Source organism: Hemicordylus capensis, chromosome 6, assembly GCF_027244095.1.
Source record: "Hemicordylus capensis ecotype Gifberg chromosome 6, rHemCap1.1.pri, whole genome shotgun sequence".
Lineage (NCBI taxonomy): Eukaryota > Metazoa > Chordata > Lepidosauria > Squamata > Cordylidae > Hemicordylus > Hemicordylus capensis.
The window spans coordinates 113,929,307-113,952,496 of record NC_069662.1 but is presented as its reverse complement, the minus strand read 5'-3'; the positions used below and the strand labels follow the sequence as shown (position 1 = coordinate 113,952,496).

Genomic DNA, 23,190 nt, shown 5'->3' with positions numbered 1-23,190 from the left:
GGAAGAGAAGGGAAGGCACGGAGGCTATGATCCATCAAGTATTTGCCTACCAATGTGCCTGTTGCAAACGGAAATTAAAACTATCCAAGAAGTTTCAGGGCTAAGTAATACAAATAATACATTATTCTAGTGGGAATAATACATTATTCTAGTGGGAATAATGCAGCGTGGCATCTGTAAGACTAAAGTTAGAAGGCAGCAAAAGGCAGGCAGTAATTGTTAATAGCTCCTGCTCAAAAGCAAGGAGGCCTCTATTTGTTCTGCTTGAGTTTAAACAGTTCAGTTCCTCAGTGCTATTGCATCCTGTGTATTGCTTGGCAAGAACCACATACTATGACAGCTGGAAGGTTTCTATCTCTACACACTGACATTTTACACACAAACCAAGTACATCTGAGTGTCAAGCATGTTCCCTTGATTACATTTGGGAAGCTGCTCCATTACTAGAAATTAGGCATGCTGCATCTTGTGTTCATATGAAGGACAATTTGTGCTTAAACTTGAATTTTTTTTTACCATAATGGAGTTGTAAATGAATGCACGACAGAATCTACATTACTGATCACACCTGGAGAGAAGAATTTTTACTCTGCACTACTCTATTATAGCTGAATACTTAGAAATAAATAAATACTAGTTTAACCCGCACAGAGCATCTGCACGCTAGTACTTGATTGCTCCCCTCACCCCCAGCCACAGCCCCCTCACCTCAGAGATCTCTCCACTCACCTAGGCCACACTTCTGCTCCTCCTCCATCCCGCTGCTTCCATCTCGCTCACCCCTCTTGGTCACTCCTCCATCCCTTTTCCCCATCGCCTTCACTCTTGGTTGAGGCTACAGCATTGCTGATGCCTATTGGCCAAGCTGCAGCCCCCTATCCCAGAGGCCTTCCCACCCTCATCCTAACCCCACTCCTACTCCTCTCCACAGGAGCAGCAGCAGCAGTTGACTGGGCTCATCGTTGCTGCCACCACTGCCATGGCGACTTGTTCCCCTCAGGCCACTGACAGGCCCAGGCCCATCCCTTGCCTGCCTGCCTCCACCAATGGCCTCGGTAGCCCCAAACAGCAGCAGTGGTTGACTGGGCTCGTCCTCGCTGCCGCCACCATCACGCTCATTCCCCTCATTCCCCTCAGGCCACTGACAGGCTCGGGCCTGTCCCTTGCCCCTCCTCCTTTCTCTTTCCCCCTCCCCCTTCTTTCTCTTTCTTTGTCTCTTCCACTTGCTGTTCCTCTGCTCTGTATTTCTCCCCCTCTGTCTTTCTTCCCTTCCCTTCTTCTCTCTCTCTCCCCCCCTTCCTGCATTAACAGATCTGGTTCATCTTGTTTTCTCATCTAATTCACACAACGGCAGCCTCCTTCTCCTGAAGGGAATCTTTCCTCCCTCATGACCCCTCTCTTCGCAGACCCCTGCCATCCATCCATCCATCCATCCATCCATCCATCCATCTATCTATCTATCTATCTATCTATCTATCTATCTATCTATCTATCTATCTATCTATCTCTGTATGTGTGTGTACATATATATATATATAGAGAGAGAGAGAGAGAGAGAGAGAGAGACTAGCTAGGCCAGGCAAAGAGCATCTGCACTTCTGGTTTGCCCGCCGCTGCTTTCTCCCCCCATGCCTGTTGCCGCTTTTTTGTCTGCCCACTCATCGCCTTCTTCCCCTTCCCCCCCCCACTCTGCCGGCTGTCTTCTTCGCCTGACTTCCCCTGCCAGTTGTCTTCTTCCACCTCCTCCGGCCATCTTCTTTGCCCACCCACCAGCCATCTTCTTTGCCTGCCTGCCCCATTGTTTCTATTAGCCAGCCAGCGGGCCACGCACCACCATTCACCACTGTTTTCTTTGCCTGCCTACCGGTAAACACCACCATTTTCTCCCCCATCCCTATCCAGGCAGCTGCTCACAAACTCTTGCAAGAGCTGTCACACATGGGATTAGCGATGGGTATGCCTTAGAGAAATATATATAAAGAAGATAGATTTGTCTCCTCTACAATCAAGAACATCTTCTGACCAGTAAGAGTTCCATTCCCACTGACCTTAACCATCATGACTCCTCCTCCCAATCTGCATATGGAATCCCCACAGCCCAATCAGGTGCTTCTGCTCACAAGCTCTCGCAAGATCTGACATGCACAGGATTAGCCATGGGTACATCTTAGAGAATTAGATAGATAGATAGATACTGAACATTCTATCTATCTATCTATCTATCTATCTATCTATCTATCTATCTATCTATCTATCTATCTATCTATCTAAGAGATGCTCATGAGTTACATGTACAAATCTAAGAAAGGAAATTATATGTCACATTTAGCCAAGACAAGGAGACCTGGTCTTGTGGTAGCAAGCATGAATTGTACTGTTTTGACTGAACACACAGCACGAGCCAAATAACCTGGAAAGCACAGAGTATGATCATGATATTCTTTGTAACTAAATATATTCTGTTTCAAGGATTCTAAAAGCTCTGCAATATACAAAGGAGACTTGACTGGCACAATAAAGATTTCCATAAGAAAAATATGCAGGAGAGCTGCTTTGTGTTTTACTTGTTCCTTATAAGGAGATAATCTCCAGTTAAGAAAATGCATGCACACCATAGACAGGGTGGCACCAGTATTCTCTCTCCCTCTGCAAGGAAAAGCCACGCAACTCTTCATACATTACTAAACACGCATGTAGAAAATGAAGATTATGAAACTGCTCAAAGACCCCATTAGTCAGAGCTTCAGTGCAATGAAAACAAACTAGGTGGCAATGATGATAAATTAACAACAATGATAGCCAAATTATTCAGGGTGGTAAAAACAGAAAAAGATTGTGAAGATCTCAAAAAAGATCTCTCCCACCAAAGTGATTGAACTTTACAACAACATGTACATTTATAAAAATTCCAAACTTCATATATACATTGATGGGACGATCAATGTTTGCTGGCAGTGACTGACCAGAAAAAGGATCTTAAGGTTATGTCAGACAGCTCACTGAAAATGTTGCCCTGGTGTACAACAGCTGTAAAGAAGCCTAATTCCATGCTAGTGATAACGAGAAAGGGGAATGAGAATAAAACTGTGGTGGCAACTGCAATTTTTGGTCACCATGCCTTTACAGTTCTGGTCACCATACCTTAAAAAGGTCATTGTAGAGCTAGAAAAGGTGCAGAAAATGGCAACCAAAATTATCAGGCGGTTCCTTATAAAGAAAGACTACAATATTTTGGCTTTTTAAGTTAAGAAATAAGGTAGGTAAAGAGAGAGTTTAAAATTATGCACGATGTGGATCAAGTGGATAGAGAAAAGTTTTTCTCCTTCTCTCAGAATATTAGAACCCAGAGTGATCTGCTGAAGCTAAATATTGGGAGATTCAGGACAGACAAAAAGAAGTACTTTACACAATATGTAGTTAAATTATGGAATTTGCTGCTGCCAGATGTGATGGCCACCAATCTAGATGGTTTGTAAAAGTATTAGACAGATTCATGGTGGATAGAGAGCTGGTCTTGTGGTAGCAAGCATGAATTGTCTCCTTAGCTAAGCAGGGTCCACCCTGGTTGCATTTGAATGGGAGTCTAGAAGTGTGAGCACTGTAAGATATTCCCCTCAAGGGATGGAGCCACTCTGGGAAGAGCAGAAGGTTTCAAGTTCCCTCCCTGGCTTCTCCAAGCTAGGGCTGAGAGAGATTCCTGTCTGCAACCTTAGAGAAGCTGCTGCCAGTCTGTGAAGACAATACTGAGCTAGATAGACCAATGGTCTGACTCAGTATATGGCAGGTTCCTATGTTCCTATGTACCCTTGAAAACTGTATATTTCCATCAGGACCAGCGATGGCATGTCCCTGGAAACCAGGTGCTAGGAAGCATCAAGGGGAGGGGGTGGTTGCTCTCTATCCCCCTCTTGTGGGCTTCCCAGATGGACCTGGTTGGCCACTGTGTGAAGCGAGATGCTGGAATAGATGGGCCTTTGGCTTGATCCAGCAGGGCTGTTCTTAATAACAATAACAATTGTTGTCTTCAACACTAACCATTAGTGTCTTCATTGCTTTAACAAATGCTCCTAGTCACATTCCAATGGGCTTCCTTGAAGCAAAGGACAAGATTGTAACACATTTTCTACACAGAGAAGGGCTATAGAAATTATTGTTAATAGCTAGATACAGCCAGCAAAACTTAGAAAACAATTAATTTATCATTGATTTGTGTTTCAAGATAGAAACCAACCAACAAACAAAAAATGTACACTTACTTCCAGAACAGTCCATTGTTCTACAACAATAGCATCATAGCCATGTATAATTTTGCTGTCTTCCACGGAAAGATCTTCAAAAATAAACATTCCATCTGTCGTGCCCTGGAAGGAATCTGTGCAAACACAAAATTATTTCTGTAAACTGTCTTTAAAAAACAAAAACAAAAAAGCACCATATACATGCAGACACCTTATATAGAGAAATAAAGCTACATACATGCACATCGTGCCAAAGAACAGTTTTTAACTGCGTCTGTTCATTACAACAATCCAAACGCCTTCACATTTTGTAAATTATGTTTACAGAATAATACATGAAGAGAGACGGTAAGGCTTAACTTCATTAAAATTAATTAAGAGTAATAAGAGCTAGAAGATTTATGTAATAATAATACATATACATCTTCTATATTGCCAAAAATCATTATAAAGCAGAGTTACATTTACCTGTAATGAATTTTACTACTTATGGGATGTGGGCATGCACAAGCTTCCTTGTGGAAAGTTCTAAAGTTGAGAGCATGTGATATTCTTTCCTTCCTCATTGAATAACATTTCGGCACCAACAACACTGTCACGAGATGGGGCAGTGGCTCATCTAGTCACTTTCTTTTCAACATTCTGTTTAAACATTTAGGGCATAACCTCCCTAAATGCCTGCCTGGAGGCAGTGATGGGTTGGATAAGAGGTAACAAGCTGAGACTGAATCCAGATGAGACGGAGGTACTTATTGTGCGGGGTCGGAACTCAGGAGATGATTTTGATCTGCCTGTTCTGTACGGGTCACACTTCCCCAGAAGGAACAGGTATGCAGTCTAGGGGCGCTTCTGCACACAAAACTTTCCCTGATGTCCCAGGTTTAGGCAGTGGCCAGAGGTGCTTTTTATCAGCTTCGGCTGATACACCAGCTGCGTCCATTTCTTGAGATAAATGACCTCAGAACAATAGTACATCTGCTGGTCACCTCCAGACTTGACTACTGCAATGCACTCTATGTGGGGCTGCCTTTGTACATAGTCCAGAAACTGCAGTTAAGTCCAGAATGCGGCAGCCAGATTGGTCTATGGGTCATCTCGGAGAGACCATATCACTCCTATCTTAAAACATCTACACTGGCTGCCAGTAAGTTTCCGGGCAGAGTACAAGGTTTTGGTTATAACCTATAAAGTCCTAAACAGCTTGGGCCCTGGGTATTTAAGAGAGCGTCTTCTTCGCTATGAACCACACCGCCCATTGAGATCATCTGGAGAGGTTTGTCTGCAGTTGCCACTGGCTCGTCTGGTGGCTACTCGGGGACGGGCCTTCTCCATTGCTGCCCCGAGGCTTTGGAACACACTTCTTGCTGAAATAAGAGTCTCCCCATCTCTTACAACTTTTAAAAGGGCAGTCAAGACACATTTGTTCCTCCAGGCTTTTAATTAGATACTGTTTTAATTGTGTTTTAATAGTTTTAACTTTTTAATATTAATTGTTGAAATGTTTTAATCTTTTATTGGCTGTTTTTATTGTTTGTAAACCACCCAGAGAACTTGCGTTTTAGGCAGTATAGAAATGTATTAAACAAACAAACAAACAAACAGGTTTTGGAGTGCATGTAGAGAGGCGATTGTTGTAATTTGTGATTGTTTAACACCAAGAGGAAGCTGCCCACTCCAATTATGAAGTAGTGCAGAGCCTTATTGTCGCAGTTAGTTAAGAACAAGCATGGAGATTGTACTGCCGTATAAAGTAAACAGGATTTATTAGATTAAGTACATTTGAGATAAGAAAGACCTATCCTAACCAAGAGCTACAGTACATAGTGAATAGGAAGGGGGGGAGGGAGATGCTCCCATCTGCTCTCCAAGGAGAAAGGAAGTAGAACTTACTCGCTACAGAAAATACTTGAGTCAAGGCAGGGGTCATAGAGAAGAGGCAAAGCAGGGACAGGTAAGGGGACCCTCACTAACTACCGTACCTCTACTTCCAATGCCCCAGTGGTCATTAGGATAGTTGGTGCAAAAGGTCGATGCACGGGAACTCCATATCCAACCGTGATTCAGATGAATGCCTCCCTCACATGATTAAGGGACAGCTTAACAGCATGTCAGGACACACTCCAGTGATTTTAGGGAGGGAACCCTTTTGGTGGGACCCTGTCCTGTTCCTGTGTTATAGCAGGTGCTCATCTGAACCAGCCCCCGAGAAAATGAGTTATGTCTGTTTAGAAGACCAAGGGAACTGGATGAACCTTCATCCAGTTCTTCTCTCTGGGCACTGAAGAATCAGATTAACCAAGTTGACGTATTTAGAAGTAAAGTCTTGCTGAGAGACAACAAAGCTGTGGAGATTATCAGGCCTAAGAACATTTTAATGTTATGAACAGATACATGACAGAGTATTTCAGCTAAACATGCTATCACACTGGTTTGATTTACTGAAAAATAGGCTCCAGTGACTGTATAATCCACTGCAGAATAGAGGATCCCATGTAAGGTATTCTTTGACTAGCAATGATGTTTGGGGTTTTTTCAGTTGATGGGGAAATCCAAGCACATTAAGAAAGAAACTGTTTTATCTGTGGTGCAGAACCAAAGGATTTTGTATATGAGGTAACACCTCCTGAGGATGTGGACAAGCTGATTGGAATGGTGCGGCCTACCACCTGTTCTCTTGACCCTTGCCCAACATGGCTTATACTATCTGGCGGGGTGGGGGTGGGGGGTTGTTGTAGGAGGCCTGGTAGAGATTATAAATGCTTCTCTGAAGGAGGGCAGGATGCCTCCTTGTCTTAAGGAGGCAATTATTAGACCGCTTCTGAAGAAGCATACCTTGGATCCCTCAGAGTTGTGCCTGTCTCCAACCTTCTGTGGCTGGGCAAGTTAACTGAGAGGGTGGTGGCTCCCTGGTGAAAGAGCCTCCCCATCTCTGACAGCTTCTAAAAAGTCTTTAAAGATGCATCTGTTCACCCAGGCTTTTAATTAAAATTGTTTTAATGGTTTTTATGCTGTTTTAAAATATTGTTTTAAACTTTTTAAATTGTTGTAATGTTTTAAACTTTTTCTTTTTGTTTTAACTAATGTTTTACTGTTTCTGTTTTTATTTTGTTGTAAACCACAAAGAGATATAAGTTTTAGGCTGTATAAAAATATATTAAACAAACAAACAAACTTGAGGGATATTTCTGGAGTTGTTTAGAAAGTATCTTGGGCATGGGAATTCTGCCTTTAGCAGTGCATGTTCCTAGGTTCATCACCATCCACCTCTTGTGTTGGCTGGATGCACACAAAAAACACATGCAGATGGTTATGACCCATAACATATCCTCTGCATCAGAAACAAGGATTCAAGAACCAAGGATTAGGCCTGTGTCCATTTCAAGTGTCCCTGCCAGAGACTCTCTGGTCAGAGGCATGCTGAACTCTTAGTGAACTGCCCAACTCAGAGGGGGAAAACCTACCAAAAGGTGTCTTGTTAGAACAGTAAATGTTTAGCTGTTCTTCCCCACTAAGGAAATGTATCCTGTTGTATTAATGTATACCTTATATTGCTCCTTCTTGACTGAATTGCAATAGATTACATTCCCAGATTGAGTTCTGTCTGTTACATATGTTACTGAAACTGCGTTCTTCATTGTGCTTAGTTTGCAACATGATAGGTGAAGCTGGCAACCATTTGTTTTAGTCTGTTTTCTCCTGAAACACCCATTGCCCCTTCCTACCCCTCAGACTACAACAAGGAAAGGTGCCACAAGGATTACAGAAATTGTTTGCAGAGTTTGATTGTTTAAAATGCTTGATACTCCTAAAATGCTTATAACAAGGACAGAGACAGTTCCTTCCTTGTAAGATTTATTGGGCGGGTTTCCCTTGAAGTGAAGATGTGCTTTGCCATGAGGACCAGTGTTTGTGGCTTAGCTATTAACACGTATGGAGGTTTGTGACAGATGTTGCACTGCACCAAAGACTTTATGTTCAGATCAAAGGATCAAACTAGTATAAAACAGGGTAGCAAAAGCAAGGTTTTAGCAATTACTTGCTCAACTCTCTGACTCTGTAAGACTATCCAGCCAAACAGAAGTCCCAACAGACGTGACTTGCTAGCAAATTCCATCTGCGTAGCAGGGGACTGAAGCAAGTTGTGATCTGCACCCAGCTCTGGAAAGGGACCTCTGAGACGCATCATCTCACTGTCTAGTCGTATTCTCCTCACTCACAAGCTATGTGCCCTAGCAATGCTCACTTGCTGACCATCACCTAGAATCAGTAAAGATGCTTTGTGCAGCCTCTCCAGATTCCTTTATCTCCATCCTCTCCTGACAGCCCAGCCTGCCTAAGCTGTTATTCCCCCCCATCACCTCCTCCTTCCTCCCAAAGTTTCCTCTGTCTCTTCCCTTCACTCTTTTAGAACATTGAAAATGTTATTGGCTACTAGCTGTAATAGTGATCTCACAAGCGTCCAACACATAAAATAGCTATCCTTCATACGCTAGGATTGTCTTAGAATATGATTTGCCTTATGCTGTTATTTTTAGTTCAATAAAACTTTAAGATGGCATGAAGTCATGGTATTGGTCTTATGTCACCTCTCTACCAGCTTGACCTGCGATTCCTGTACCAAGAACAAGAAACCACTAGGTGGCAGTGCAGCCAAGCTCCTTTTCAGTCTGGCATAGCTCCTGAGCATACACAGAGCGCAAGTGTGACTTTGGGGCACAACAGGGTCTAGAATTTGACTGGTCCCCTCTAACTATCTGGCAATGTTGAGTTAAGAAGGGCCTCAGTGGCCCTCAGTGAGGTCAAACTAATAATGGAGCAACAATTATAGTCCTACACATCTGCATGAGGAGGGTATGAATTACAGTTAGGGATCCACACAGAAATGAGGGATAGCCCCTAAATTCCACCACATGCCTGCCAGTGATTATTCACTTCTGTTGATGGTTGTTGAATTGAGGGTATGGAATCTTCAAGATGTTTGAAGGAATTTGTGTGAGAGTCTGGGTACACCTAGTCGTCAAGGAGATTATTTGTCAGATGGGGGATTTTTCCTTTATGCTGAATATCCCTTATCCTATTTTACTTCCAAGACCCAAGGTATGACCAATATCTGATCTGAAGCTTTTGGCTCCATCGTCTCAGAAGTGGGAGTATGACATTCTACACATCACTTGGGTGAATTAAACCTTTTTTGGGTTCAAAGAAACAGTAAATGGTACATAAAAGAACCCCAAATGAAAATCTCAATAGAAAAACAACTTAATCCACGTGGTATCCCATTTGAATTGAATGTGCATAATAAATAACATAGGGACATAGGAAGCTGCCATATACTGAGTCAGACCATAGGTCCATCTAGCTCACTATTGTCTACACAGACTGGCAGTGGCTTCTCTAAGGTTGCAGGCAGGAATCTCTCTCAGCCCTATCTTGGAGATGCCAGGGAGAGATTAGCTAAGATGACAAGTCATACTTGCTACCACAAGACCAGCTCTCCTCTCTTCATTAACACTTCATTAGTTCCAATATATAGATCTCAGATAATAAAATTCTTCCAGTTACTCACACCTTTAAAGCACACATTAAAAATACACCCCAATCATGAAAAGTATATATACAGTGTCTCTAAAAAAACCCGAGAGAATATTTCTTCTATGGTTCCCAGTCAGTGCAATAAAAGTCTATATGATGTCCTTAAGCGAGCTCAATGAGTCACATCTTGGAACTTCACTAGCACTGGAGACTGTTCCTCTAGATCTGAGCTATGCTTTTATTTCCTTTTTCTCTTGGAAGCCTCAAAGTCCAGAGTAATATCCCCAACTGGGTATTTGCTTTGGAATCCCCTTTGGGGATTGAAAATAATAGATTTAGCGGAGCTGCAGCTTTCAAAGCAGCCTTTGTCTTAGGAGTTTGGTCACCTCTTCTGGGTTAAACCATTTTGGGAAGTCTCATGCATCCCTTCATCTGGCTTTTTAGAGGTCAATAGGCTGGGCTCAGAACTTTCCCACTAACTTGATTAGAGCTTTCATGTGCTCCTGAATTCAGAATACTGAATCTCAGTTATTTGGATGGTTTTCCAGGGAAGGCATATCTGTAGCAGCAACCCATGCTTTCTTCCACAATACAGACTTCAGTCAGAACTTTTCATTGCTCTTGCCTTCTTTGCAAACAGCTGGCAAACTGCACAATCTCAACAATGTGGGCCTCATCAAAATTCATTAAATAAGAACTATAGCTCTATTCAGACAGTATGTCGTCCATGTGTACAGATGTCTGTACACAAGTACATGTTTTTGTGGGAGTTACTGTATGTTCATATTAAAAGTGAACCTAGGTATAAACTTCCTCATATGCAGAATATACACAGGAAGTGTACTACTGTATGTACTTAGGACATAATGTGTTAACTCTATATGTGTACAGTGAACACAGATGCATACCTCCTCCATGCTCCTCGCATTTTCAGTTGCCCCTGGTTGTGTTATACAGTTCACAAAGACTAAGAATCACTCCTTGTGTGTTGTGTGTATGTGTGTGTGTGTGTGTGTGTGTGTGTGTGTGTGTGTTTTAAATTCACCATTCACTCACCACTCCTGTAGTGGTAAGTGAATGGTGAACAAAGATATAGTTGCTATCTACTAATATAGAAGGGTTCAAATATGAATGCAAATGCTTACCTTCTTCTATTAAAAATTACTGTATGATTAATTCTACTGAACAGTAGCCTGATCATGCACAAATTCCAGTATTTCCAAGTGTGAATGCCAAGATAACTCAATTTACTGTATGAAAGTATTTGCAATAATATGCTGTTGAATGAGCCAGAAGCACGTCAATTATTAACAACCATCCAAAAATATCAGAGCTCTTACAAGGCCTTTTTGCAGTATTAGTCCCCAGGAGTTGCATATTAACCATGTCATCTATTTAATCTGTTTCCTCTCCTTTAAGTTCTAGTTTCTGAGTAGTTAACTTGTTTCACTTACCACATAATTGGTATGATTAATCCTGTAGATTCCAGTTCACTGTATCTACTTCATTACATCTCAAAAGCTAAATGATGGCTCATTTGTACTAATACCTGGATCACATAACTAGCCATGCCATTAAACTAAGAAATACTTCTGTTCTGCCCAAGCTTGGTGTCATTTTATTTTCTCTACCTTCACTAGACTCATGTAAAAGGTTAATCCACTCTCTTCAAGAGAAAAGGTTCCATTATCACTGCATTTTTTATTAAGGTAAGATGCTCCCCCACTGTGCTCAAAAGGCTATTTTCACTTGGGTGTATAAATATTTGATGCTGTTCTGCTGGGCAAAATGTCATTTTAATGTTCCTGCACATGATTTACAAGACGACTATGGGAAAGGATTTCTTATTTTATTATGACAGCTATGCTAGTGGAAAGCAACATCTCCCTATGTTGTCTGTTGTCTTTGAACTATTAAACCTTGTGCACAAATCCTAACCTTTATGGTATTGTTATTACCGAGTGAAAAAAAATCACTGCCATAGATACAATGCAGCAATGTAGCCTGCATATTTGCCTTTGGTTGATGTTCACCAGCAACCAGTAGTGGCCCATAGGGGCTGAGCAGGGATGGGGTAAATGAACTGCAACTGCAGCTCAGTCCCACTCTCTTCTCCCTGCCCCAGCTGCCTTGCTTCCCTGCTGCCATGTTAACCCCAGGAGTGCGGGCTGATCCTTCGGCCAGGTCAGGTTGGGGAACTGGGGAAATGACCAGCTTGCACGCCTGGGGTTAAATGCAGTAGCAGGGGAGGCAAGGAAGAATGAGGCAGCTGGGGCAGGAAGAGGAGAGTGGGAACAAGTTGCACCTGTGGCTCATTTATCGCCTCCCCACCCCCACTGCCTATACAGCCGCTGAACATCAACCGCTGGTGAACATCAACCAAACTGATACCAGCAACTCTTTGCTACGTCACCTACACATCTTCTACACTGAAAGAACATGTGTATTATTTCACCACGTGTAACATCAGTTGGTGGGTTTCAACGATCTGTAAATGTGGCAAGACAGCACATGAATTTCTATCACACAGCAGCGTACTTGCAATATATGCACGATTTGGGGGCTGCGGGCAGCAGACAGTTGGCTGAGCTGCACCTTGAAGAGGCAGGGAGCAGGGAGCTCGGAGACTGTCAGCCAAGCGGGCGACAGTCCCTGGCAGCAACAGGGGGAAGCAAGGACTGCAAGACAGAGAGAGTGGGGGCGGCGAGAGTGGGGGCGGCAAGAGCGGGCAGGCGGGCTGTGGGGGGCGGGGAGAGTGGGCGGGGAGAGCGGGCGGGCGGGCTGTGGGGGGCGGGGAGAGCGGGCGGGCGGGCTGTGGGGGGTGGGGAGAGCGGGCGGGCGGGCTGTGAGGGGCGGCGAGAGCGAGCAGGGAGAGCGGGCGGGCGGGCTGTGGGGGGCGGCGAGAGCGGGCGGGTGGTGCCACAGGCTCAGTGCACGATTGCACATGCTCTGTGCAGGGTCAGCTAGTACAAGAATATAAATCATGTGCAGCACCCTTTTTTATTAAACTTGAGCATTAACAATGCAGGGGCGTAACGAGGCTGGAGTGGGCCCAGAGACAAAATTTTAAAATGGGCCCCTCGCTGATACACACACACACACTTCACATGTGACTTGCCTCTGGGGGGCCCCTCGAGGCATGGGGATCCCCAGGCAGCCGCCCCCCCTTGCCTAATGGTAGTTACGCCCCTATAACAATGCAACCTACTTGGGCTCACTGTGTATACTGACTATTACCTAAATGCTTGCGAGATGGCATTACTTAACATTAAAGTTATAACAAGTTCAACAGATGCCTAGTGGGATCTCGTAACACTATTTGCTATTCTGAGTATTTTAAAAATTGACATGCCACATTTTCAATTGTAGTTTCATGATGATAGTTTTCCATCTCACCCCCACCCCCAATCAGGGTATTGATCTATTATCTAAAAAAAAGTAAAGGGGAGAGAGCATTGCAATATGAAAGCAGTATGTGTGCAAGCATACACTGTACACACATCTTTGGCTGTGATTTGCACAATGGTCAACAGTTAATAAGGGAAATGCAACAACAGATTTTCGACTAGTCTGTTGATAATACTACAGTTCTCTGTTCAGTTTTCCTCTATGCTGCTTATTCTTAGGAGATTGTCTTGCAGTCGTTAAGATACTGCAGGCAAGTCTAATCTCTTTGCAAGCATTCTGCTTATTCCCAACAATACTTATGCTCATCTTGTAACTTCCCTTCTGAAGGCACTCTTAACTGCAGAATCTGACATTAGGAAACTCCCCCAGAGCCCAGTTGTTATGTAAATACCCTTCTAATGTTTAAACTACAGGATAATGCTTCTCATATGCTGCTTTTGGGATATTAAGCAATACACAGATAAAAGGCCAAAAAATAAAATGTTTGCCATATGAAGTAGGCCTAATTGGTTTGTATCAGGCCCAGTGACTCATACTTTTGAAACTGCAGCCTATACATATAAAATAAATGATCATTTGTTTCTAAACAAGTTAGCTAGCAATTTATATGGTGTGCCAGGAAGCCAAAAGAAAGTATTCTGTCATCCGCACTTTAAAATCTTCCTTTGCTGCCAGATGAAAAAATTAAGACTGGCTGTTAATTCCTCAATTTAATTTTACAAGGATAAACCAATTTCATTGACTATTGTCATTGGCTGTGGGATCTAAGGCAGCAGTATAACATAGGAAATAGCATTCTGGAAATAGCATTCAATAATTCCCCTATGCAAATGGAAGGCACTTACGCTTGTGCAGGATATGTGTTACCAAATCCCCTGTTTTAGTTGCAGTTTCTTGAAATCCCTCACCCTCTGGAGCAAATTTCTTAGAGGGTGAAAGGGTCATCAGAAAAGGCATTACCCCATAATGAGGTGACCTCAGCTGATTTCCGCAGACAGCTCAGGAGGTGGCAGCTGTTGAGGAGTGCTGGTCTTGTGATAGCAAGCATGACTTGTCCCCTTAGCTAAGCAGGGTCCGCCCTGCTTGCATATGAATGGAAGACCACATATGAGAACTGTAAGATATTCCCCTTAGGGGATGGAGCCACTCTGGGAAGAGCAGAAGGTTCTAAGTTCCCTCCCTGGCTTCTCCAAGATAGGGCTGAGAGATTCTTGCCTGCAACCTTGAAGAAGCCACTGCCAGTCTGTGTAGACAATACTGAGCTAGATAGACCAATGGTCTGACTCCGTATATGACAGCTTCCTATGTTAAGACAGCCCCTGCTTACTATCCTCTTGCCCCTGCCTACCTCCCTCATTGTCTTCACTACCCTTGCCGCCCTCTCCTGATTTGGCCACTGCCATAGTGTGCAACAATATACTTCATTCTCCTCCCACAGTTTGAAAGGGAAGAGGTCAGAACAGTTGGAAAAGAAAATGTGGTGGGCTAAAGTGTCTCCCAGGAGACATTCTAGCCCTCTCCTCTCTGACACACTTCCTCTTCTACTCCATCTTCTTCCTTTTTAAATGCTTCAAGTGCAAGAGGTGACTCATTGCATGCTGTCACTAAGTTAGGTGCTTCTGCCAGAAAGTGAGAGGTGCAGTGGCAGGTGAGGAAGTGATGGGCAAGAGCAGCATTTGTTTTCCTGCTTCAGATACCCAGTGATCTTGGGCCAAAACTGGTTGCAGGCGATGGTGGTGGGGAGAAATAGATTACCCTCATGCACATCTGTTTTCTGCTCAAGCAGTGGGATCTTAGGATCCAAGCTCACATTGCATGAAATCCAAATTGACAGCTAAATGATCCAGTAAATTTCTGAATGATTATCAAAAACTCCTGAGTAACTTCCACAACTTTTGGTCTTTCACAGGGTGCTCCTTGATCTGGGTCTTCTCTTGGAAGTTAAGATAGCCAAAGTGACAAGGAGTGTCTTATATCAGCTTTTGCTGATTTGCTAGTTGCAGCATTATCTGATAAAGTCTGATCTAGTTACAGTTATCCCAGTTACCTCTAGTTGGTCTACCGAAATGTACTCTGTCTAGGAGCTGCCCATGAAAACTGTTTGGAAACTTCAAACGGTACAAAATGCAGCAATTAAATACAACAACTTCCCATTGGAAGCACACCATCTCAACTTTACATGATCTGTATTGGTTACCAATCTGTTTTGTGACAGATTGGTAACCAATACAAGTGTTCAAGGTGTTGGTTATGGCCTTTAAAGCTCTGAATGCAGTGGTGTAGCTATAATTGAGCGAAAGGGTTCAAAGAACATGGGCCCTCAGCTCACGACGGCCCTCCAGCTCCATCCCTCCCTATTATCTTCATTATCTCCCTCACTCTGGGGGGCAACCAGAGAGAGGGATGAACACGAGCCGCCTCTACCCTAGCTACTCTGCTGTCTGAATGGGCTACAACTTTGATACCTCAAAAACCCTTTGCACCATGTATGTCTTCCTGTATGCTCCAACTGCCATCTGGGGTCTTGCTCCAGGTGCCCATGCACTCTGAGGTACAGCGAGCACCTAGAATTAGGGTCTATTTGACTGGAGCCAACTCTGTGGAATACCAGCTCCATAGAAGTCCGGCTGGTTCCTATTCTACACTCTTTAGGTGCTGTATTAAAACATGATTATTTTGCTCACTTTGGGAGATGGTGATGCTTTATTTATTTATGTGTTTGTTTATTTAATTAATTTTTTGGGGGGTCACATGTATATACCACCCTATATAAAATCTCAGGGTGGTTTAAAATTAAACAAATAGCAAACAGCAAGTAAAACCAAAAAAATCATATAAAACAGATTAACATTACCATAAACAAAACTTTAAATCATCATATACTAAAAGCTTGATAAAATAGGTGTGTTTTCAAAAGTCATTTAAAAAGAATCAGAGATGGGCAGATTCCGATGTCATTTGAGAGTGTGTTCTAGAGCCCTGGGGCAACCCTAGAGAAGGCCGATTTTGGCCTTTGTTGTTTTGGGCACCATCAAGTGAGCTGGTGGCAACTGCAAATGGACCTCCCCAGATGATCTTAATAGGCGGTGGTGTTCATGAAGAAGGCAACACTCTCTCAGATACCCTGGGCAAAAGTTGTTCAGGGCTTTATAGGTAATAACCAGTATTCTGCCCAGAAACTAATTTGCAGCTAGTCTAATTCTTTTGAAATAGAAGTAATATGGTCTCTACGGGTGGCCCCAGAGACCAACCTGGCTGCTCATTCTGCACCAGTTGCCGTTTCTGAACTACGTAAAAAGGCAGCCCAATGCAGAGCTCATTGCAGTAGTCAAGCCTGGATGTTACCAGCATATGCACCTCTGTTTTAAGGTTGTTTGTCTTGAGAAGTGGATGTTGCTGGCGTATCAGCCGAAGCGGATAAAAAGTGCTCCTGGCCACTGCTTCAGCCTGAGATATCAGGGAGAAGTTTGGGTCCAGAAGTACGCCCAAGTGACATACCTGATCTTGCAGAGGGAATGTAACCCCATTCAGAAAAGGCAGATCTAACAATTTTCCTAAGTTCCAGACCCACACGAGTACCTCCCATCTTGTATGGATTCAACTTCAGTTTGTTCTCCCTCATCAAGCCTACTATTCCAAGCAAGCATTTAGAGAGGTTAAGCCATCTCCTGACGAAGGTGATATGGAGAAACAGATCTGGATGTCGTCCGCATATTGATAGCACATGGCACCAAATTGCCTGATGATCTCTCCCAGCCATTTCATGTAGATGTTAAAAAGCAATGGAGATAGAATGGCGCCTGTGGGACTCCATACAATAGCTTGCCTGTTGGCTGGTGGATCTTTTAGTTGTGGATTATGCTCTTTTAGTTCCCTTTTACAATGATGTTTTATTGTGCTACATGATTAGTTCTGCTTCTTTTGATTGTTAAAAACTTTAGGTAGTCTTTGGGAAGAAAGCAGGAAATAACATTTTTATTTTAAAACATTTATCACTATTCTATTATTAAAAGCTCATCTAAGACAACTTGGATTTGTTCTTGTTATATTTACATTATTTTTCCTCACCAGACCTAAAATATCCATGACAATGTTGGCATTTCATGGTCTTTTGGCACCACTGCCTTAAAAAAAAAGTTCTTTGCATATATACATAGACATACAGAAATAAAAAGTGTGCCAATTTGGGGAAATCTTTTATACAGTTGACACGGTGAACTAGTGCATGAAACCATATGTAATAACAAATCCATTGGTCATTAAAGCAGCACAAGACAAAATGGGCAGGAGCCAAACTAAGTCACTCATGACTAAATACAACTGAAATCAATGAGATGAATTACTAATGTCAATGGAAATCAGTCTGGATCCTGCCCATTGGTTTTGCCGCAACAGACCAGCACATCTACCTCCCTGGAACATGCAACACTGTTTCTGTCTTGAGCCAGAATACTGCTTATGATTGGTGATTGAAACAGAGATTCATTCAGCAAGAATACCGCTAGATATCAAGAAGCAAAAATCTTAACTTTCAGGCTGAAGTGCAGCCCCCAAAACTGCATCTAATCAGTACCTGGACAGGAGAGCAGGATGACTTGTTGAGCTCCCCTGAGCTAAAACAGGAAGATAAACTAAAGCTTTTTATTTAAAAATATAAGAGAGACGCAAAAACTTTAAATACGTTTTATATCTTTTGTGCCAAAGCCTGTGCTCAGATCTTTTGCTTTCAAGTCAAAATCTAAAAATAACTTTGTTTCCTACAACAGCACCAGCAGAACTAGTACATAGTATCTTGGTCTTTTCTGTACACATACTGCTGTTTGGAAATATTAGGATATATGCACACTATTTTCTCAGCAGTCACAGGAATAAGCCTGAAGTGTACAGTTCAGCTGACAATTGAAAGATCTATAGCATACACTACTGAGGAGACTGATGAAAGTGTCATCCTCCACACCACATGAGAAGATTCTAGGTTCAGAATGAGGAAAAAAAAGAAGATCACAGTTTTCTCTTTAAAAGCATGTGGTAGAATGGATAGGGTCAAAAACTAACCGAATCAGAATCTGTGGATTTGTAGTGACTGTTGAAGACAGAAACATCTCATAAAAGGAAGAGGCCACATTTTGAGGGGGTAAGAATGAAAAGTCTATCACATGGATAGTGAGACGTTTTCTGTGCTGCAACAAGAGGCACAATTTATTTTTGCAGTGTTTAGTATAAGCTACACATAAAAAGGACATTCTTGCTCAATATGAAATACAAAGCAAATGTTTAAGGCTCACGCATAACCTTTATGTAGCTCTTCACAAAGATGAAGTGGATTTTCAAACAACAATACACACAATTCAAAGCTAATCAAAGCCAGTGTTATATTTTCAGTTGCTTGCACTTTAGTATTTGTGCCTTCTCTGAGCAATTTGCTAAATGCTGCAGTTCAAATGCTATTATGCAGCAAATGCCTGAAAACTGTGAAGTTCATCTCTAGAATAAGCATACCTGTAGTCCACAAGCCATATGGGAATTATGCAAGTTGCTATGCTATTCACCACTAGTTCACACACTGGACTCTGTACTGAAGCTTTTATATCACCTACCTAGTATTAAAACACATCCATTGCTTAGTAAGCAGTGGTCTATAAAACAACCAATAACTTTTACAGGAATTAAATTCAGCAGCTTGAAAATTTGTAAAGGTGCTGCTACTTCAAAGACTGTTACTGATTGATGCCAACAAATAATTTACACTCAGTATGGCATGTAATTTCAAGGTTTAATTAGCAGAAAAGGAGAATATTCCTTTTGCTAAGGACTCATCTGAAAGATAAGAAATTGAGGCAAGGGATTGAGGTGCTACATAGACACATCTGCCTAATTTCTTTGATTTCAGAATAAAAACTGTTCCTATCACTTGCAAAAATAAATACTCTCAAGTTTTCACATTCACTTCTGAACATATTTTTGCTCATTCTGAAAAGCAGAGAGAAAAAGAAAATAATTAGCCTTTATTGAAAGGAATTAACATAAGACAGAGTAACAGTACTGCAGAAAAATTCCATACCATTTACCATTCCAAGACTGAAGAAGGCATTCACCAATGTGCTCCCTTTCCGGAAATGATCTGTCATGTGCTCCAACCAATTGGCTTCCAAGCTGCTAATGCTCTGCCCGTTGCTGAAGATTCTCATAGGGATTGTTATGATGTAGTAGTGGCTGGATCTCTGCAAGTTCTTTGGCTTGTTGAAGAGAGCAAAGATCTCAGATTCTAAAAACAAACAAACAAAAAAACAAGGTGTTGAGACTGCAATAACTACAAAGCAGCAGATACAATGCACTCTTTCTCCTTTTCTCTTTAGGTTGCCAGAATAAATAACATGTTAATAAGCACTACTAACTGAGCTTCTTCATGCATAATTAAAACATCACTAACAAAAACCTGTGCTTTTCCACCCTGGATTCAGAATGGCATGTATATAGGAAAGGGACAAATAATTTCAAATCACAACACTTAACTGCATACTGAGTTTTTATGACCATCTCATAAAGTAGGAAATGTGATTCATTAGCAGGACATTCAGATGACAACGTTAGGGAAACTCAGCTGAAAGCAAAATATATGGCTGCATACCTTGTACAAATATGTGAATGATTAAAGGCGGGGGGGGGGGAGAGGTGACAGAACAACATCATGACACATTGCAGGTATATTTTTGCTGCTACAACAGCCAGCACCCTTCTGGAAGAACAAGTTCCACATGGCACTCCTCTTGTAAGATTTTGGCAGTTTTCCTGATAGCAGCAGATAAGGACTCCTCTGTTGTGAGAATATGGCAGCTTCTATTTATTTATTTATTTTTCTGCCTCTATACCACTTTTCATTAAAATAATCTCAAAGTGGTTTACAATACAATTAAAGCAATGCATAATCAAAATACAAAAAGTACAGATATTAAATATAAATATAAAAAGAATATCTCTATTTAGAATTTCAAAAGTCTATATAAAACAGGAACACAAAAAACAAGAAGAAGCAGCAGTAAAAACTGTACTCTTATACAAAAACCTGGGTGAACAGCCACGTCTTTACTCGTTTTCTAAAATATTGTGATGGAGGCTGAGGAGCGGATACCAGCCAGGAGAACATTCCAAAGCCTGGGGGCAATGACTGAGAAGGCCCTGTCCCATACGCTCAACAGCCAAGCCTCTTTCACTGTTGGCATGTGGAGCAGAGCTCCCTCCGATGAGCCTGTCAAGTGGAAGAAATCTTCGGGAGCAGGTGGCCCTTCGGCTATCTAGGACCCAAACTGTTAAGGGTGTTAAAGGCCAAAACCAGCATCTTGAATTGGACCCGGAAACAAATTGGTAGCCAGTAGAGATGTGCATAAAATGTTTTGGCACCTCATTAGAGAACAAACAAGTGGCAGCTATAAGGAGCATGTACGCAGGTCCTTATTGGCTCCTACACCGCCCCACTACCATTTCCAGTCACGGCGCTGTGCTGCTCAAAAGGCCATGCACAGCGTCGGCACGCACAAGGCACCCACACATGCTGACCATGCAAATGGTGTCCACGCATATGAGGATGCCATGTGCATGCTGACACCGTGCAGAGGCTGCTAGTTAAAGGGAAGCAGCCATGCATGTCCTTTTGAGCAGCACAGTGCTGCGACTGGAATGGCAGTGGGGTGGCGGAGGATCAGCTCAGGACCTGCATACCTGCTCCTTCAAGCTACTGCTCTCTGCCCCTGCCCCGTGCACATCCCTAGTAGTCAGTGCAGCTCTTTCAGAATGAGTGTAATACAATCCCAACAGACATGTCCGGATAAAATCCTAGCTGCCTCATTTTGCACTAGCTGCAGTTTCCGAATATTTTTCAAGGGCAGCCCCACGTAGAGCAGATTACAGTAATCCATCCATGATGTGACTAAGGTGTGGGTATGGTCAGATCTGTCTTCTCAAGAAAGGGTGGTGGACTAGCTGGCGGACTAGCCAAAGCTGTTCAAAAGCAACTCTGGACACTGTCTCTACCTGAGCATTCAAAAGCAGAGCCAGGTCCAGCAATACTCCCAAGCTGTACACTTGCTCTTTCAAGGGGAGTGCAACCACATCAAGAACAGGTTGAATCCCTTCATCCCGATTGTCTCTCCTACAGACCAACAGCATCTCCATCTTGGAGAAGCCAATTTACTAGCTTACATCCAGCCCATCACGGCCTTCAGCCCCTGATTCAGGTCATCCACTGCCACCCTAGGATCAGGTGATAAGGAGAGATAAAGCTGAGCATCACCAGCAAATTGCTGGCAACCAAGTCCCCAGAAAACTTCTCCCAGTAGTTTCATGTAGATGCTCAACAGCATGTGGGACAAAACTGAACCCTGCAGCACCCTCATAAGCCAATGGCCAAGGAGCCAAGCAGTAGTCCCACAGCACCACTTTTTGGACCCCGCCCCCCAAGAAAGGACCAAAGCCACTCCAAAGCAGTGCTTCCAATTCCTATAGTCGAGAGGCAGTCCAGAAGGATATCATGGTCGATGATACTGAATGTCATTGAGAGGGATGCATTCCCACCCAGGATGCATTCAAGGATGCATTCCCACCCAGCTCATCCAACCAGATCTCCATCACACTTACCAAGTCAGCATGCTCATCCACAATCAAATCATGGATGACAGATGTTTTACCATTTACAGACCTGACATTCAGCAGCAGCCTTGAGAGAGTGATCCCATAGCTCCCTGGGGCTGAAGGATTAGGAGAAGAACCAGAAAAAGGAACAGACCTCAGTTGTCGGGAACTTTCCCCCTGAAATGGCCTGCTCAATTCCCACCACTACATCTCCTTCTACCCACTACCTGAGAAATCCTTTCCTTAGTCAGTGATGATTTCACTGCCTCCCAGTAGTTTCAAGGGGACTGGAATTCACAGCATTCTTATGCAACAGACTTGTTTGTACCACAGTCTGAGGTTCCTTATCTTGGTATGATAAGAGGGAGCCTCTCCTTTTGTAGCTCAGATGTGGTATTGTATTAAACTCATCCATACTGTTGACCCAAAATGTTGCTTTAAACATTGACATAAGTTTATTGAACACACTGGACCATCATCTGTTCTAGATGATGCTCCATCTAGGAAGATGGTCCATCTAAGAAGAGAGCTGGTCTTGTGGTAGCAAGCATGACTTGTCCCCTTAGCTAAGCAGGGTCTACCCTGGTTGCATATGAAAGAGAGACTAGAAGTGTGAGCACTGTAAGATATTCCCCTTGGGGGATGGGCTGCTCTGGGAAGAGCAGAAGGTTCCAGGTTGCCTCCCTGGCATCTCCAAGATAGGGCTGAGAGAGTTTCCTGCCTGCAACCTTGGAGAAGCTGCTGCCAGTCTCTGTAGACAATACTGAGCGAGACTGGCCTATGGTCTGACTCAGTATATGGCAGCTTCCTATGTAGTTTTTACTCATTAACATAACAGAGGGGTTCTTGTTTCATTTGTGCAAATTTCTTCAAGGTTTGCTTGCACTACTAAAGTTTATTGTCAGTTGTCCATAATCTTCGATTCTGTATAATTTTTATTTATTTATTTTATTGTTAAATTTATATACCGCCTTTCATTAAAGCAATCCCAAGGCGGTTTACAGCAAAAAAATTTTAACACAAAATGGTAAAAAAGACACAATTAAAATATTAAGTGGGGGAAAATATTAAGCAAATCTGATTAAAAAATTTAAAACAAAAAGCATAAAAGCAATAAAGATTATAAAGAGCAGCAGCAGAGAATCAAATAAATGCCTGGGCAAAAAGCCAAGATTTTACATTTTTTCTGAAAGCTGTGATGGAAACTGAGGAGTGAATAGCCACCGGGAGAGCATTCCAGAGTCTGGGGGCAGCAACAGAGAAGGCCCTGTCCCGCGTACACGACAACCGAGCCTCCCTCATTGTCGGCATCCGGAGCATAGCCCCCTCAGATGATCTTGTCAAGCGGGCAGCAACCCTTGGGAGCAGGCGGTCCCTCAGGTATCCC

General features: G+C 42.8%; 1 protein-coding gene across 2 annotated transcripts in view; it reads right to left on the bottom strand.

The window, feature by feature from the left end:
* RFTN1 (raftlin, lipid raft linker 1) overlaps positions 1-23,190 on the bottom strand; it is a 150,863-nt gene that overhangs the window by 27,529 nt on the left and 100,144 nt on the right. For both annotated transcript variants that reach the window (XM_053263724.1, XM_053263725.1), the window contains exons 6-7: positions 19,240-19,443; positions 4,257-4,372 (exon numbers count right to left, since the gene is read on the bottom strand). In XM_053263724.1, the coding sequence (XP_053119699.1) occupies positions 4,257-4,372; positions 19,240-19,443 (320 nt within the window). The remainder of the gene's footprint in view (positions 1-4,256; positions 4,373-19,239; positions 19,444-23,190) is intronic.